General features: G+C 41.8%; 1 protein-coding gene across 1 annotated transcript in view; it reads right to left on the bottom strand.

The window, feature by feature from the left end:
• Positions 1-18345, bottom strand: part of THRB (thyroid hormone receptor beta) — a 210695-nt gene that overhangs the window by 97175 nt on the left and 95175 nt on the right. Inside the window, exon 2 of the mRNA XM_032408802.1 lies at positions 9217-9280. Coding sequence (XP_032264693.1) covers positions 9217-9238 — 22 coding nt within the window. The 5' untranslated portion in view covers positions 9239-9280. The remainder of the gene's footprint in view (positions 1-9216; positions 9281-18345) is intronic.

The raw sequence follows: 18345 nt of genomic DNA on the forward strand, positions 1-18345 counted from the left end.
GACCTGGGGTTTGGCAGTTCTGACTTTGGGAGAAGGGTCAGAAGGACCTCCAGTACTGTCAGGCTTTCCCTCCCTGCCCTCAAGGGCTAGGGCTAGAGTACTCTGGGTGCACGGTAGGCGTATAAAGGATAAATATGAGAGGATGTTTATTGAGAAAATCTTCAACTTTAACCAGTCAACTTTAACACAGGGGTGTCTCATTCAAAAGAACTACATGTTGTACTAGGTCACAAAGCAGGTCTCAACCAGTACCAAAAGATTGGGATCATTCCCTGCATATTTTCAGACCACAATGCTTTGAAACTGGAACTCAATCACAAGAGGAAATTTGTAAAGAACTCAAATACATGGAGGCTAAAGAGCATCCTACTGAAGAATGAATGGGTCAACAAGAAAATTAAAGAGGAATTTAAAAAATTCACGGAAACAAATGAAAATGAAAACACAACTGTTCAAAACCTTTGGGATGTAGCAAATGTGGTCCTAAGAGGGAAGTATATAACACTACAAGCCTTTCTCAAGAAACAAGAAAGGTCTCAAATACATAACCTAACCTAACACCTAAAGGAGCTGGAGAAAGAACAGCAAATAAAGCCTAAACCCAGCAAGGGAAGAGAAATAATGAAGATTAGAGCAGAAATCAATGAAATAGAAACAAAAAGAACAGTAGAACAGATCAATGAAACTAGGAGCTGGTTCTTTGAAAGAATTAATGATTGATAAACCCCTGGCCAGACTTATCAAAAAGAAAAGGAAAAGGACCCAAATAAATAAAATCATGAATGAAAGAGGAGAGATCACAACCAACACTGAAGAAATACAAACAGTTATAAGCACATATTTTGAGCAACTATATGCCAACAAATTAGACAATCTGGAAGAAATGGATGCATTCCTAGAGAGTATAAACTACCAAAACTGAAACAGGAAGAAATAGAAAACCTGAACAGACCCATGACCAGCAAGGAAATTGAAGCAGTAATCAAACATCTCCCAACAAACAAGAGTCCAACAAACAATTCTCCCTGGATGGCTTCCTGGGAGAATTCTACCAAACATTTAAAGAAGAATTAATACCCATTCTTCTGAAGCTGTTTCAAAAAATAGAAATGGAAGGAAAACTTCCAAACTCTTTCTATGAGGCCAGCATTACATTGATCCCAAGACCAAAGACTCCACCAAAAAGGAGAATTATAGACCAATATCCCTAATGAACATGGATGCAGAAATTCTCACCAAGATACTAGCCAATAAGATCCAACAGTACCTTGAAAGGATTATTCACCACGACCAAGTGGGATTTATTCCTGGTTTGCAAGGGTGGTTCAACATCCGCAAATCAATCAATGTGATACACTACATTAATAAAAGAAAGGACAAGAACCATATGATCCTCTCAATCAATGCAGAAAAAGCATTTGACAAAGTACAGCATCCTTTCTTGATTAAAACTTTTCACAGTGTAGGGATAGAGGGAACATACCTCAATATCATAAAAGCCATATACAAAAAGCCCACAGTGAATATCATTTTCAATGGGGAAAAACTGAGGGCTTTTCCCTAAGGTCAGGAACACGGTAGGGATGTCCACTATCACCACTGCTGTTCAACATAGTACTAGAAGTCCTAGCCTCAGCAATCAGACAACAATAAAACATATGATTTGTCAACAAAGAAGAAGTCAAACTCTCATTCTTTACAGATGACATGATACTCTATGTGGAAAACCCAAAAGACTCCACCCCAAAATTGCTAGAACTCATACAGGAATTCAGCAAAGTAGCAGGATATAAAATCAATGCACAGAAATCAGTTGCATTTCTATAGAAGAGAGAGAAATTAAGGAGTCAATCCCATTTACGATTGCACCAAAAACCGTAAGATACCTAGGAATAAACCTAACCAAAGAGGCAAAGGATCTGTACTCAAAAAGCTATAGAACACTCATGAAAGAAATTGAGGAAGACACAAAGAGATGGAAAACGTTCCATGCTCATGGATTGGAAGAACAAATATTGTTAAAATGTCTATGCTACCTAGAGCAATCTATATATTCAATGCAATCCCTATCAAAATACCATCAACTTTTTTCAGTTCATTCAAATCCCTATCAAAATATCATTCAACTTTTTTCAAATTTGTATGGAACTAGAAAAGACCTTGAATAGCCAAAGGAATGTTGAAAAAGAAAACCAAAGCTGGTGGCATCACAATCCCAGACTTCAAGCTCTATTAGAAAGCTGTAATCATCAAGACAGTATGGGACTGGCACAAAAACAGACACATAGATCAATGGAACAGAACAGAGAACCCAGAAATGGACCCTCAACTCTATGGTCAACTAATCTTCAACAAAGCAGGAAAGACTGTCCAATGGAAAAAAGACAGTCTCTTCAACAAATGGTGTTGGGAAAACTGGACAGTCACATGCAGAAGAATGAAATTGGACCATTTCCTTTCAGCATACACAAAAATAGACTCAAAATGGATGAAAGACCCAAATGTGAGACAGGAATCCATCAAAACCCTAGAGGAGAACACAGGCAGCGACCTCTGTGACCTCGGCCTCAGCAATGTCTTTCTAGACACATCTCCAAAGGCAAGGGAAACAAAGGCAAAAATTAACCATTGGGATTTCATCAAGATAAAAAGCTTTTGCACAGCAAAAGAAACAGTCAACAAAACCGAAAGACAACCGACAGAATGGGAGAAGATATTTGCAAATGACGTATCAGATAAAGGGCTAGCATCCAAAATCTATAAAGAACTTATAGAACATGACATCCAAAGAACAAATAATCCAATCAAGAAATGGGCAGAAGACATGAACAGACAAAGAAGACATACAAATGGCTAACAGACACATGAAAAAACGCTGAACATCACTCGGCATCAGGGAAATACAAATCAAAACCACAATACAAAACTGGTGTGATACCACCTCACACTGGTCAGAATGGCTAAAATTAACAAGTCAGGCAATGACAGATGTTGGTGAGGATGCAGAGAAAGGTGAACCCTCTTACACTGCTGGTGGGAATGCAAGCTGGTGCAGTCACTCTGGAAAAGAGTATGGAGGTTCCTCAAAAAGTTGAAAATAGAGCTACCCCATGACCCAGCAATTGCACTACTAAGTATTTACCCCAAAGATACAAATGTAGTGATCTGAAGGGGTACCTGTACCCCAATGTTTATAGCAGCAATGTCCACAATAGCCAAACTACGGAAAGAGCTCAGATGTCCATCGACAGATGGATGGATAAAGAAGATGTGTATATATATACACAATGGAATACTACTCAGTCATCAAAAAATGAAATCTTCCATTTGCAATGACAGGGATGGAACTAGAGGGTATTATCCTAAGTAAAATAAGTCAAGAGAAAGACAATTATCATATGATCTCACTCATGTAGAATTTAAGAAACAAAACAGAGGAGCATAGAGGGAGAGAGGAAAAAGTAAAACAAGACAAAATCAGAGAGGGAGACAAATCATAAGAGACTCTTAAACATAGGAAACAAACAGGATTGCTGGAGGGGAAGGGGGTGGGGGTACAGTGTAACTGGGTGAGGGACATTAGAGAGGGCATGTGATATAATGAGCACTGGGTATTATATAAGACTGATGAATCACTGACCTCTACCTCTGAAATGAATAATCCATTATATGTTAATTAATTGAATTTAAACTAAAAAAAAAGAACTACATGTTGGAATAGAAATGCTGACTCATCACAAAGAACCCATTGAGCTTTGCCCAGCAGTACTCACCAGAAGACATTTCTAAGCTTGACAACAAAGACATAAATCATATAGAGACACTGCAATAGAGCTTACTGTATATAAACTAAAAACTTGTATATGTGGAAAAATGCCATGCCATCGTGTTTACAACTATTTGTAAATGGTTCAAAATAAAAATTATACATGTGAGATGGAAAAGAATTAAGCAAAGGTGATAAAATGCTAACATTTGAGCACTCTGGGTAGAGGGTAGCTGGGGATTCTTTGAACTAATCTTGCAAACTTTTTTGTTAGTACGGAATTATTTCAGAAGAAGAAAAATTAAAAAGAAGAAAAATCTTAAAAAGTCAAATATTGCCAAAAATGAAAAGAAGAGACATATACTACAAGTGGAAAATAGTTGTAATATTAATGATAGACAATGAATTATTTTCTTAATGTGTAAATCATAAGAAAAAGATAAGTGGCACAACAGAAAAGTTAATTGAACAGGGAAGACCTTTAAGTGGCCAGAGTGTGTGTGTGTGTGTGTGTGTGTGTGTGTGTGTGTGTGTGTAGTCAAATTCATTGTCAGTAAGAAAAATATAAAGTTGTGGAAAGCTGTGATAAAATTTTGTCTAAGAAATGGCCTCAAGAATTAACTACCAAAAAGCTCCAAATCTGGAGGATTTATGATTAAATGGATGCTGTCCTCTTGATGGGTATCTCAGCTGATCTAATAATCTGGTTACAATCTGGCAACAGGAAAGGTTTTTAAAGATGTTCAGTCCCTTTAATTTAGTATTTCCTTTTACTTAGTAGAGCTTTATCCTGAGGAAACAATCAGAGGTGTGAAATCATGTACAATGCAGTTCATTCCAATATGACTTAAATAACATTATATTAAAAGTCTAACAGTCAGGGACTGTATCAGTAAATGATGGATTACTAAGTAGCCATGACCAAGATCCAAGTTCAGAAGAGTATTTATTGACAATGGGAAATGTTCATAATATATACACTGTTCATTAGTTGTCTTTGGATGGTGTCATTATTTTGCTGTCAACAACCTCCTGATCCATGAAAAGATGAGCTACTTAGGTCATAGGACATAAATGCAACTGTGCTTCTCTTTCTGAAGGAGTGAAAAGGTATAAGGAGCATCTGGAAAGCCTAACGAACACTTGGAGAGCCATCTCTGAAGAGTGATGTGGGCTTATAAAATAGTGTTTTCCCAGCCTAAGTGTTTTGTTTAACTCTGAAAAATTGTTCATGAGGATAGTCTTAGAAACAGAAAACATGGTGCTCCGGGGTCCCTTTTTCTTGACATCCAACCATCAATATACCCATGCCCTACTTTATGAAAACGTGATTTATACGTGTTTGAATGTGAAGTAATAATCTAATTGTAAAAGTTGAAGGAAAACAAGAGATGAACTGGTCTCCCTTTCTCATTTAATAAGGAATTCATAGTGGGGCAGCTGGGTGGCTCAGTCGGTTAAGCATCTGCCTTTGGCTCAGGTCATGATCTTAGGGTCCTGGGACTGAGCCCCACATCGGGCTCCCTGCTCAGCGAGGAGTCTGCTTCTCCCTCTTCCTCTGCCACCCCCCAACTCATGCTCTCTCTCTCTCTCTCAAATACATAAAATGTTAAAAAAATAAGGAATTCATAGAGAGATTAGGTGATGTGCTCAATTATTATCCTTAATATATAAAATGGCTTATATGTAATAAATTGCTTCTCTACATAATGAGAAAAATATAAAATCCACAATGAGTGGATGAACAGGTGGACAATAAATATGAACAAGTGAGTGATAGATGAAGAAATACAGTGGTCAGTACACATGTAAAAAAAATTTCAACCTCATAATTAATGAGAAATGTACTTTTCTTTTTTTTTTGGAGAAAGGTAAATTTTTAAAAAACTTATGTAATTCTTCCTTTTGCTTAACAAGTGACCCCAAACAAGCAAGCAATCTGACGATCCTACAGTGGAAACCTTGGGTCAACAACTGAAAGCGATCATATCCTTGCTAATATCCTTCTCCTGGTGCCTGCGATACACTCAATAGTAATAGCTTGAGAAAGAAAAAGAAAAAGGCAAACATCACAACAGGGAAGTTAAATGGACAAGGAGACCACGAAGAAGAGGGACAGTTTAAACAACTGACTGGGGGATATTTTATTCACATGGAAGGATTCATAAGACTTTGACTTTAAGTGACGGAGGTCCAGCTGGATGGTAACATCAAATACTGTGCTAATTTCATGTCATATCCTAATTTCATAAAGCCAGTTTCAGTGCAAACAACAGATCCTTGTTTCTCCTTCTTCAGGCACACGTGGAGAAGTCTGAGTTCTTAGTTTTCTTTTCCACCAAGGCCAAAAGCCTCTAACTTTCGTATTTGAACTTTTAGGTATTCATATCTTGGAACAAACTCCCCTATGCAGTGAATCATGGTTTTATGCAAAACTGAGCTCATTATAATGCCATAAATGTTAGCAGAATTCCCCTCAGATTACTTAGGAAGCAGTGCTTAATTCCAGATTAATAAAATACCATATTAAGACACTTTCTTACTTTCTCCATTAAGAATCAGTATTTTTCAATGAGTGATTTCATACAGTCCTAATTTCAAACTAGGTAGAGTAAAGCAACAAGAAAATTTTAGCAAGACCTGACTCCATTGTAGCTGATATTAAATAACCCCAGAAAGATAACCAAATTTCCATTTGAGTTAATCCAAAACATACAAATTTATTAAGCATTCTGGCTGAAAGAGACTGCATACCAACAACGTGGCTCTTATCTGAAAATGCTGGTCTGCTTGCTTTTAGGAAAATAGCTTTTAGGAAAACATTTTAGGAAAAAATGTTCTTGTTCATTTAAAGAATGGTTTTATTTTCATAAAGGCTAATTGATAGCTGGTATTGCATAACAGTAATATTACCTATTATGTTTTTCAAAGAAGAAAATATACATATTTGCCCTTTAAATTACGCTCCTAAAGCAAGCACTTAGTTCCGATGGCTTACAACTTTATTATGGTCTTCGATAATAAAGAAGCTCTTTAGGTTTCTTAAAATAAACACAAAGCCTGAGATCACAACAAAAGAGAGAGGGAAAAGGATACTGTTTTATTTCATCCACAAACAAGGGAGTCTAACGTAATAATTTTCTCAGCTGAGTCCATTAACATGCACTGAGCATTATGTGTGTATGGAAGAGATTTCTTTTGCAAATAGCAAACTACTGTTAGTTTCTACACTAGGAAGCAAATGCTGGGAAGCAAAAACTCCCTCCTCCACTGGGAGGCACCTGCAGTTCCAGCTCAGTATGCAAGGAAGGATCTTGGCTTCTACAAAATCAGCTGAAAAGCTGGCTCGGTTTAGAATTGTCTTGGACTAAGCCTGGATTCTTAGCTCAGTCCTGGAGATGAGCTGACTTGGCCTTGGGGGTTCTGCTCAACAATAAGATGGTCTGGACACCTTGGACTCTAGACCAGCGGTCCACAAACTACAGTCCTTGGGCGCAAGCTGGCCTGCTGTCTGTTTTGTAAATAAAGTTTTGTTAAAACACACGCAACCCATTTGTCTGTGTGCAGTCCATGGCTTTTCCTGCCACTGGGGCAGATCTAAGTAGTCGGCAATGCCAGAGATCTTTACTCTATGGCTCATTAAAAAAAATTGCTGACCCCTGCTCTATAGGAACCTGGGATGGATGCTCACTTCTGCACTCTATCTGGAACCAACCCCAGGGCAAGAGAAACCAATGGTGTTACCCACTTTTACACCAAGCTTTGACACTTTGGTCCATCTCAGATGGGCATGTTCTTTGAGATTGTATCTTTGGAGGCCTTTTTCTAGTGGGCGGATGATCATGGAGTATAGAGCCACCCCCGTGTTGCACTTGATCCCACACCATTCTGTATCGGGGTGGGGGGCACTTTCTCTAGGTTTTGCAGGGTGGCCTGCTGCTGTCTGAAATCTGTGCTCTCACGTGCCTGCACCTGCAGAGACTTAGACTTCATTCCTTCCGGCTGAGATGCCCACTCTTTGGTAGACATGAAGGAGTTAGCTAAGCTTGATCTGTACCAATTTTCCATAGAACAACCAGGTTTATGACATAGAATGGGTGAGACTTAAGTGGGAGAGGATTTTGGCTGGGTTGGCAGCACAATAGAAAGGGGGTGGGTATGTTTTGATGCCTGTTCATGAGTAAAAATAGGAGGAAATGATGAGATGTGGTTCTGAGGCCCTCACTTCTTGGTGTGAATCATTCTGGTTTGTTCCGGCACTCCATCTTTTGGGCTGCACCGAGAGTTCCAGTGTGGGTGGGTAGAAGGGCAGGGCAGTGATGCTGAGAGAGGCAGTGTACGGTCCTCGGGAGGCTTCCAAACTTGCAGAAGGCTGAGTGGAGCTTTAGGTCACTTCAGTTTCTGAGGTCTACAGGGGAATGGATTCTTGGAGAAATTGTCCTGCATGTTTAGTCTGTCATGACATGAATGGATTATCAAAGGTCAAGCTGTACCCATGACACACAGAGGTCTATGGGTGTCTGCCCCGCTGTCACAGGAACCACAGGAATGGGGAGGGGCTTGGTGCTATGCTGGAAGGTAGGTAGCAGAGATTGTAAACTGATGGCCCCTGGGTTCATTCTAGTCAGCAGACGTATTTTAATGGGCCCATGAGTCTTTGACATTTTTATAAGTTAGTTGCTAATATTTGTGAGGGGGAATATTTCATTTAAAATCTGGATTTCCAACTTCTTTTGAAAATTTGAAATCTCTGGGCATTCTGGGTTTCATCCCTACTTGTCAGTGATCACCTACATTGGGGGAATGGCTGTTCTTCAGAGAGAACCTGAGCATTCCAGTTTTGTTTGGTGTGTTCCCTTACACCCAACCTGTTTCTGACATTAGTGTTATTTGCCTGGCCCCCGGGGCCTTTGAGTTTGCAACCCCTGCTCTCTGTGTTGCACAAAGAATTCATGCTATTGCAACCTTATCTTCCTTGGTGGTCATTCTGTCTCCTTTGTCCCTTGCTAGGAGTTTCTACCTCATTTAGCTGCTGCAATCTAACCATATTCTGTTCTGACTCTACTGCTAAATGGAATAACAGCCCATTTGGAGGAAGGTGCCTGGACTCTAGTCATTAAGTGTGTAGAGCCATTTATTATATTGATCTAAGTGAATGTAAAGAGTCAACGTGTCTAGTGTGCAAGGGTTATCTCAGGATAGCTAAAAACTAGCCTTTTACTGTGAATTATCATTTCTTCACCATAGGTTTCTGGTGATGATGCATCTCATTGTTTCTGAAGAAGATGAAAGCTCATTTGTCGGGATGTATTCACAGGGCGTATCTGCATTTAGTAATACTGGAAATAATTGTTGCTAAGACTCTGAGGTTGGTCTTTTAGAAACCCTCTATTTCTCTCTAGGTGGCACAAAAATGGAGACATGCAAAGAAAATTTTAAAAAGTAGATACCTGTCATACTGTTGGGAGTCATAGGTTAGTAATCATTCTGGACCTTTTTTTTCACTGACACCTCCTACAAAGAAAAAGACAAGAAAAAATACCACAGGTTATAACCTGTATTTTCCATAATGTTTTTGTTTCAAACAATATCACATGCATTAATTAGCTTGAGGCAATTCATTACTCTCAACTCACAACTAGGGACATTGAAGCATTGGTGGGCTCTCTGATACGTGTAAATTTACAAGATGTTTTAATTATAATTTTAGGGTTCCTTCTATAAATACGTCTTTAACATAATATTTTATTCAAGATCACATATCTATTTTTCCATCTCAAGCCAGCACACTGACTTGCTGCTTTTCCCAAGAGTGGCTAGGATGGACTAGCATCTTCAGTCTAGATCCTTGCTTCTCCAAGTGAGGAGGGTCAGTCTCAGATTCATGCAGCGGCCTCCAATCCCTGCTTCCAGCTCTCCCTGAGGCCAAGCTGTGCCCCTCCTGTCCCTTCGAGGGTTTGGTTCCTCAATCCTTCCTGAGCGGAACAGTTCCTGTGTTTACAGAAGCTGGTTCAAGTCAGGTTTCTGCCACTTGCAACCAAGAGTTGACCGATAACACTGATATTAAAATAAAATATTCATACAAATGTGTCAAAATAGTTTTGTGTCCTTTTTATGACTATAAAATCCCTGTTATGTTCTTGCTTTACCATCAAGTAAAAAAAAAATCTTTGTTTTCAAATTTTCAATTGAATAGGCATATGACCTACAGAAAGGTATTGTGTGCAAAGTAGAAAGTGCACAGGAACAAGAGAAAAAATCTGATTAAGGCTTTAAAAATATTGTCACCACAAAATTTAGTACTAACTTGTCTCTTCAGTACTGTTTTCATTTAGGATTACGATTACCATTACTATTACTATATGATCATCATTGCCAGAGCATTAATAGTATACTAGGACTGCTATTGCTATAGTACTTTGGAATGTGGTTGTATTGAGGGCTATTTTCCTTCAATGCCCTCTAGAATTTTATAATATAATTGCAGGAAAGTCCAAAGTGGGCAGGTGTCTGGGGCCTCTTTTCCTGGCTGTCCTATGACATAGCGTGGGGTCAGCGAAGCGCTCTGTACTGAGGAGTGGACACAGAGAAGGTCCCCCAGAGCCTGGGGCTCACTAGCTGGTCGTGGGGTCAAAGGAGAGAACAAAGTCCAAAGAGCTTACAAATAAAGAAAGCTGAGTGTGTGTGTGTGTGTATGTGTGTGTGTGTGTGTGTGTGTGTGTGTGTGTTGGTCAGGGAAGGAAACAAACTTGGTGAAGGCTTTCACTGAGTAGGTCAGTGAGGAGGAAGGTCAGGTGGCCATGTGTTAGAGGGTGGCTCTCCGTCCCGGAAGGGCTGAGTCACAGTCTGCACATCATTCGTTCAGCAAGTCCCACCACTCACGGGCAGAGAAGAGTCTTCAGTTAGACCCTGCGTGGTCTGCGTCCTGGGACCCTCCAAGGTGAAGCTCCTCTCACAGCTTTAGCATCTCAGCGCCAATTGAGGAGGAGAATGGCACTCAGTATAGTCTCCTAGGCAAGCTCCACTGGAATGGAGAACATTCCTTTTACACGAATCATTCATTTCTTTGGTCGGTCAGTCCAGATGCCCTGATTGACGGCCTACTCTGCTCAGGCAGTCCCCCAGGCTTTGCCCAAAGACAACACCTGGGCCTGTCCACCAGGGGCTTCTAATCCAACAGGGAAAGAATCATGTTAAAAAATGCAAAAATGTATGCAGTTTTCCCCTTAAGTGTCTCTTCAGAGCAACCTGGGTCACAAAGTGGGCAGAGGTCACTTCCACCTGGGACGATCTGGAACGGCTTCTCAGTGGAGGTGACTCTGGACCCAAAGGCTCTCGTCTTCGCTAGGCCTTTCCACAGGTCATGATTTAGTGCTTTCTTCTCATGCTTGTGCTTGAGGCACAGGGACCACTCTGGGTAATTCTTTTAATTAATGCTGTTTTAAGGGGAGTTTGAGTAACTAATCAGAGTTTTTAAAGCTGCACGGCTACTGAGCCAAAGCAGACTGGTCAGAGGACTACGGCAGGTCTAGGGGAGAGATGTAGGTGGCAAGAACTAGGATGGTGGCAGCGGAGGGTGAGGGACTCAAGTAACATTAAGGAAGTAGAAATAATAAAACATTGGGATGGATGCTATATGGGCATTTAATACTGGGATAAACACCGGGGATACAAATAGGTTAAGATAGAGGCTCTTGGCCCTCAAGGAATTTATAATCCATTTTACAAGCTGGCTGGGAAGGCAGAGCCTACTGGCCAGGAGCAACTAAACATACAAGCCGCATATGCGGTGTGCCAAGAGGTGGTGCGGAGAATCACTCGGAGCTGCGCCTTTGTCTGCCCACTTAGAACTCTCAGTCCAATGCCATGTCCCTTGGGTGAAACCTGTTCCTCTTGGAAGAATGGAAAATGGGCATTCACCTCCAAAACACCTAAAATGCATTTATATTTAAAAAAATACAATTGATGGAGAAGTTGTTATTGAGTTTCTGAAACTGGAAAGCAAATGGAATTATTACAAAGATGTAGGAAGTAGGTCCAGGGACTCCGGGAGACACTGGGCTCCATGCAACGTACTGTGAGCTCAGAGGCCATCTTAGGCTGCATGGACGGAAATGTAGCCCATAGGACAACAGCCGGGCCATGTCTGGGCTGTTATATTTTAAGAAAAAACCTCAAATAGAATGTCCAGGCTGATGGAAACCACGTCTTAAAGAAATGTGGAAGAGAACCTAGAAAAGGGAGCAGTTGCATGAAGGTTAGGGGACGGTCTTCGAATATCTGAGGAGCTGTCATGTGGAAAGATTTGAGCGTGTCAGTGGACAGAGGATGGCTGGAGAGATGCTGCTGGGGACTGCTGAGGGGAGAGGGGACTTTCTCTGCTCGACCTTAGGTGCAAGAAGGTGCACATCTCCAGGCAGGAGAAAATGCACAAAGGCGCACCTTCTCCCGACCTCGGGCTGCTCTTGTTCTCAGGACAGATTAAGCCTGTCTTGAGAAAACCAGAGTCTTTATTCTGCAACAAAGCAGGTGCCAGGTGTGTGATATGGTTCCGGGGATGTGCTAAAGGCCTGCTCCATGCCACGCTTCCCTTTAAAGTTCTTCTCTAAAGCTTCATTCCTTTAGCTCTACGGATCTCAACTGTTTGGGGGATTCTCGTCTACTCAAAGAATATAATGAAAGTTACAGACCCCTCCCCTTGAAAGATGGGTAGACAATTTGGCAAATATTTTTAGGGGATTTGTGGACACCCCCCAATGCATCTGTAGATGCCACATTAAGTTTTGGTTGTAGGCTTTGATCATTGTTAAAATGCACAAGCTCATGGAAAAGACATACACTGATACAAATACAATCTATTGAATAGAATAAAAAGGATATGTGCTGTTAGGAGTTAATTGGACAGTGAGGTAGTCAGGGTCAGGGTCCTCAACAAGAAAGTATGGAGTCAGGACACTAAGATAAAACAGCACTAACATCCTGTTTTGCAGCTTAGACAGGACCGCACTAGCATTCTGCTTTGCAGCCTTTGCAGAAATGACTTCTGCAAAATGTCCTAAAATAAGACTATTAACCACAAAGCATTTGTCACTATCACAGCCAAGGGGCAGTTAAGACATAAGCTCTCAGATGTCAGCAAAAGAAGACCATCAGCATGTGGACATTAACCTAATAGGTGGACAGATACGTGACCAAAGCCCTGATTGGCCCAACTCAATACACCCTGATTGCTTAAGATAGTTCCACAAAAGAGTTCATAAAACCCCCTCAACTTAGAAACTCCAAGGGCAACCCTCTTGGGTCCCCTCTGTCTCTGGGAGCTTTGTACTCTTGCTCAATAAACTTTGCTTTGCTGCCCACCACTCTTTGTCCTTTCTCTCTTCATTCTTCCAAGTGGCGTGACCATGAACCGTGGACACTAAAGGCAGAGAAATCCTGCAACAGTGTAAGCTATTTTTGGTCAGGGGCAGAGCGAACAGGACTTACAAGCAGTAGATCCCTTTGTGGGTGGAAGAAAGATGGGTTTCAGAGAAGCAAGGCTTGAGGCTAAAGAGGAATCCTCCAACCCCAGGATCTGGTCTAGGGCCACCCCATTTATTCCATCAGACACCATCATAAGCTCTGGATAATTTGAGAGGAATTATTCATGTTGCCTTCCCCTGCGGGGCTTAGGTGAAGAACAAATCTGTACCTCACTGGCAGAAGAGTTGACCAGAGGGATAAAAGATGTGTTTGGAGGCACCGAGGAGAGGGTGATTAATTCTATCTGTATGAGGAGGACCCACAGTGACATTTGAGCTTGGCTTTAAAAAATGAGCCAGGATATTTTCCAGGTGGAGAATAAAGAGTATGACCCCTGATCAACAAAAGAACAAAAGGTAGAGCATCTTGGCACAGGATACATGATTTGGGGTGGGGAGGGAAAGGAATGTGCCCAAGAAGGAAGCTGCAAATATAGTTAGGGGCCAGATGGTGAAGGGTCTTGAAAGGTTTGCCATGGAATTCAGACTTCATCATATGGGAAATAGGGAGCTAGGGAAGGTCCTTAAGAGGAAGATAACTTTGCTGCAGTGTGGAGGAGGACTCCTCAGGAGGCCAACCCCTTTGGTGGCACCTCTTTGTGCGGGATCATTGCTATTTTCCTGTCTTGGTATTCAAGGTCGCAAAGCTAGACTAGGGCCAGAGAGAATACCCCTAACTCCATCTTGTAAAACCCCAGTGCAGTTGCCCAGACTGCACACCCTTTTGTCCCCTTGTGTTTCCTTTTTCCCTATAGAAATGTCAACATTAAAGGGACAACTGTAAAAATTACCCCTTGAAAAGTCTTTCCATATGGACCCAGTGAGTCATTGCTTATACAGTCTGAACATAATTAACGGGAAACCCCACATCCCCCTCACGTCTTTATAGCAACCTTTTCTGAGGGGGATGTTGGTAGCCTTTTCAGGGCCATCTTTCTTAATGTGCCTCTCCTTGGCTCTCTCAGGAGTGAGGGCACCAGAGTATCATGCGGCCTGATGCATCAGAAGAGTGAGGTATATAGGGCTTATCCGTTAACACTTGAGCAGGTGCTTCATGGGCTGTCCAAGGAAGCCATGAGTGCACTGGGGGGTAGGGTGGGGGTAACTTTGACGGGCAAATCTCTTGATTCAGTTCAAAAGGTCAGATGCCTGAATGTCAGGTTACCACAGACTCTAAGCTGAGACGATTAACACCAGGAAGGCTCTCAAAGGAGGACACACCCACCCTCTCACCTGACATTGAATAAACATGGATAATCCATTTTTCCTAAATAGAAGGATTTTAGAGGTCATGGCCATATGAGTGGAGGGCAATGCTTGGGGATGTGTCTTGAAGTTGTGTTTACCGGCAAGCAACCGTTTTTACTAAGTTTATTTGGTATTGTGGGACATTGAGCACTGCTGGAGTTTATGGGATGGGGCCAGAGCCCCCTGCCCCACTCTGTTCCCACCCTGGCCTTGCCATTACTCTGTCTGTGGCATCTGGAAACACAGCTGCATGAGGGCAAATGGCCACCCCTTCAGAGTGGTCTGCACCTCACGCAAGGAGGGCAATGAGGGTGTGGGTCTCCATCGGGTGCCTTGTGCCCCCATTTTGAACATCATCTCCCTTCAGGAGTTTCCCTTTCCAGACTTAATTTTACCTTTTGGGAATTTTCTTCCCTTTCAAGGTTACCTTTCATGGTCATTTAAATTTGTTATGGAGAACAAAGAAGGTTGGGTACCCAGATGAATTTATCCCCAATTCTATAACTTCCTAAATCAGCCCCAGCTGTCCTTTGCTGAGGCCTTTGCATTTTAATAGTAAATCTAGGTTCCAGTGAAGTGAATACATAATGGTTGTATTTATGATGATAGTAATAAGAGCTCAAATAGAATAGAGGCAAGGTGTATTTCAAATCATACCACATTGTGATCCACCTTTTCCACTTGGTAAAACTAACCCTATTTGGCAGTTTTGTGTAAGAAAAAATTGATAAGAGGAATAATTTTAAAAGCCAGCACAGTTAGACTGGGAATGGGGCTGGTTAAAAGGGAACATAAGGCTGCGATAAAGATGTGGAAAAAAGTAGTAGCTCATACTTGTGTTGTGGCCCAGATGTTAGTCTGAGTGGATCACCTCTAGGGGCAGAAGGCAGGGACAGAATTCCTCTGCTGGATATGGTGGGCAAGCAACCTGGGCCCCACATAGGAGATATCAGCAAATGACTATTGAATGGCAAAGCTATAATTTTCATTTGAGATTTTCGGCGGTCGCTGTAAGTGTTTTGCGTTTGGAGAGTGAGATAATACAACCAGGATCTGTGATTGAAATTGAGCCTAATTTGCTGTGGCTGATTTTTTTTGTTCTTGGTAAAATGATTAGCCTTGACTTCCACCCCACCCACCCCTTTTAATTCATATCCAACAATTGCTTTGTGAGGCTCATTTCTGCTCTTCATTTTAACTTATGTCCATGCCAAATCCTGTCCTCTTTTCTCTCTCTTCCATTCTCTTTCCTTCTCTCTCTCCCAGGCAAAGTCACTGTGGCATGGGAAGAGTGTGGGTCCTGCCACTTACCAACAGAATGACACAGGGGACATTCAGAGTCAAGAGTCAACGTTCTCAGGGTGGGGACAAGGTCATCCACCTCAAAGTAGAATGTTGACCCATGGTAGTATTCTTCCATCCTTGCATGCTAGGTTCTGGAGCCATAGCCTGAATAAAATCTTGTTTTCTGCTCTGAGGATTAGGTGGTAGGCAGTGGTAGGAGTGGGGTTCTTGGGCTCAGACTGAGCTTTAAAACAAAAAAGCCCCCTGTGAATCTAAAACCATCTGTTACATTCACTTTATTGTCACCCTGGATAGAACTCGGAACAATTTGTAGCCACATAATGTAGTGATAGAAAAGTCAAGAAGAAGAAACCAGCCAGTAGAAGTTTTATGAGAATCAACTTGATTGCCGCCTAGGTTTACAGCACACTTTCCTCTGAGCTACCTTTCTCTGCAGGTGGACCATCATCTCTGAACGTTTCTCGGAGTGGAAGCTAGTCTCTTAGGAGGAAGCAGATGGGGGGTTTGAGGAAACGTCTGACACAGCGGGAGAAATAACTTCAACAGAGGCCCTGTTGGCCAAAGCAAGCTGTTAAAACTGCTTCTACTGACACCTGGTGGAGAGTAGGGTAGCTTCCCTGGGCCAATGAAAATAAAGTGTGTGTGCTTGTGTGTATGTGTGTGTGCGTGTGCGCGTGTGCGTGCGCATGTGTGTGTTGAAGGGACTGGAAACGAATTCATCATGGCAGGAGAATTAAATAACTCCCGAGGAATGAGGGCACCACGCAGAACCACCAGATGCTTGAATATATAATTGTGGTTAGGTGACTCACTAAGACACATGCGTGAAAAACAACAAACGAGAATGTGAAAATAAAACATTAGAACTGAAGCAAACGATTTATTATTGATTTCTTAAAAGTGTTTGATGATGAATTGGACAACAACAAACAAGAACTCGCTTTCTCTGCCCCGACCCCCCGCGGACCCTGGACAGCTGTTGACAGAGGGAGCATCTACATCCCAGGGAGATGGGGTTGCCCAGACTGAGCTCACGCTCTGCTGCCGCAGTGAGCTCCTTGCAGATTTTTAACCCTCAGGTAAAAAGAATCATCTTCTCTAAGGAGGTGTTGTGAAGACTGATTTGCTCCTACAATTCCTTGAAGATGAAAACAGATCTCCTAACAAATATTGTTATAATTGTTTATCACTTCTTAAATGCTAAATGGTGGGGGAGGGGAAGGGGGACTATGTTACAAAGTTCCTACAGAAAGATACTTCATAAACTTTACATTGTCTCCATTCTCCCCTTCATTGGGTTCCTGTTTGATACTGCTTGATGAAGGTCCTTTGGGCGGACTTTATTGCTAAAGACAATGGTTTCTTGTGAGGTGTCATGTGCATAGCACAGCGCGCACAGCTGGGTTTTGCCTTTGAACGATCTGTTTTAAAGGTGGTTTTCAGGAATGCACCGGAGCAATTATTCGTTCAAATTTGTAAGAATGAATCCATTACATGCAAGTCCTAAAGGAAGGGCTGGGGCATTAATGAGAATTTAAGTTGTTATTTCAAAATAACTACAGGAACCCTAGGGAAGGGTTGAGGTCGGGACCTGAGGTGGGCAGATCTAGGTGGGAGATAAGAAGGAAACGCCCCTGAAAGATGCACGTAGTTATAATTATCTTCTTTTTTTTATTCCCTGATATTTAAGTTAAAGTTAGAATGTATATTTCCTCAAATGTGCTGGCTCAAATGTATGATTCTGAGCAGAAAGTATATGTAAGTCCTTATGTCCCGCCTCCTGGAGTTAGTGATTCTGGGATGCAGAGATCCCAACTTTCTCAGTTCATGACACCGTTAGTGTTTTAGTAATTTCTTCACAATGACTCCAGGTTAAAAGAAACAATAAAACATTCTATTTGTTAAGTAATAAGGTCCAAACAGCCTAATAGAAGTATTTGCGTGGTGTCTGACAGTCATTGCTGTGTTTCCCTTGAAAATTAAAGACATTCCATTGTGTAACTATGGGTCTGCCATGGCACTCCCAGGGTGTCTTGGTACAGAGTTTGGGAACCATGGTTGTAACAGTTTCAGGAATCTGTGAAAAAGTTCAAGGCTGGGGTTTACATGATCTCTTTCCACCCTTCACTCTTTGTGAGGCCATGGCCACATAATCTGACTTTTCCGTTTAATATTGCTAAGCACGTCAGCCTGGCTTACTACTGTGGAGTAGAGAATAAGAGAATGAGACGCAGAGTGAGGCCTTTGCAGGATTTAGGCCAGTTTTGGGAACAAACAAGATCTGACCATCAGTCAATAGAGTTTCCTGAGCCTCTATCACAGGGGCAGCTGTGATGAAGTCTCTAAAAAGTGAAAGAACACAGTCCTTGCATTGCTTAAGAAGGAGAACGCGGTAAGTCACATTTTCACTGGGAGTTACAGCGATGCCAATGGTTGCCCGGTCGTAAGTCCTTGGGTGAAAACCTGACAGATGAGCATCAGATGATAAACATGCCTGAAGAGTTG

The sequence above is a fragment of the Phoca vitulina genome, unplaced genomic scaffold, assembly GCF_004348235.1.
Source record: "Phoca vitulina isolate PV1807 unplaced genomic scaffold, GSC_HSeal_1.0 scaffold10, whole genome shotgun sequence".
Taxonomy (NCBI): Eukaryota; Metazoa; Chordata; class Mammalia; order Carnivora; family Phocidae; genus Phoca; species Phoca vitulina.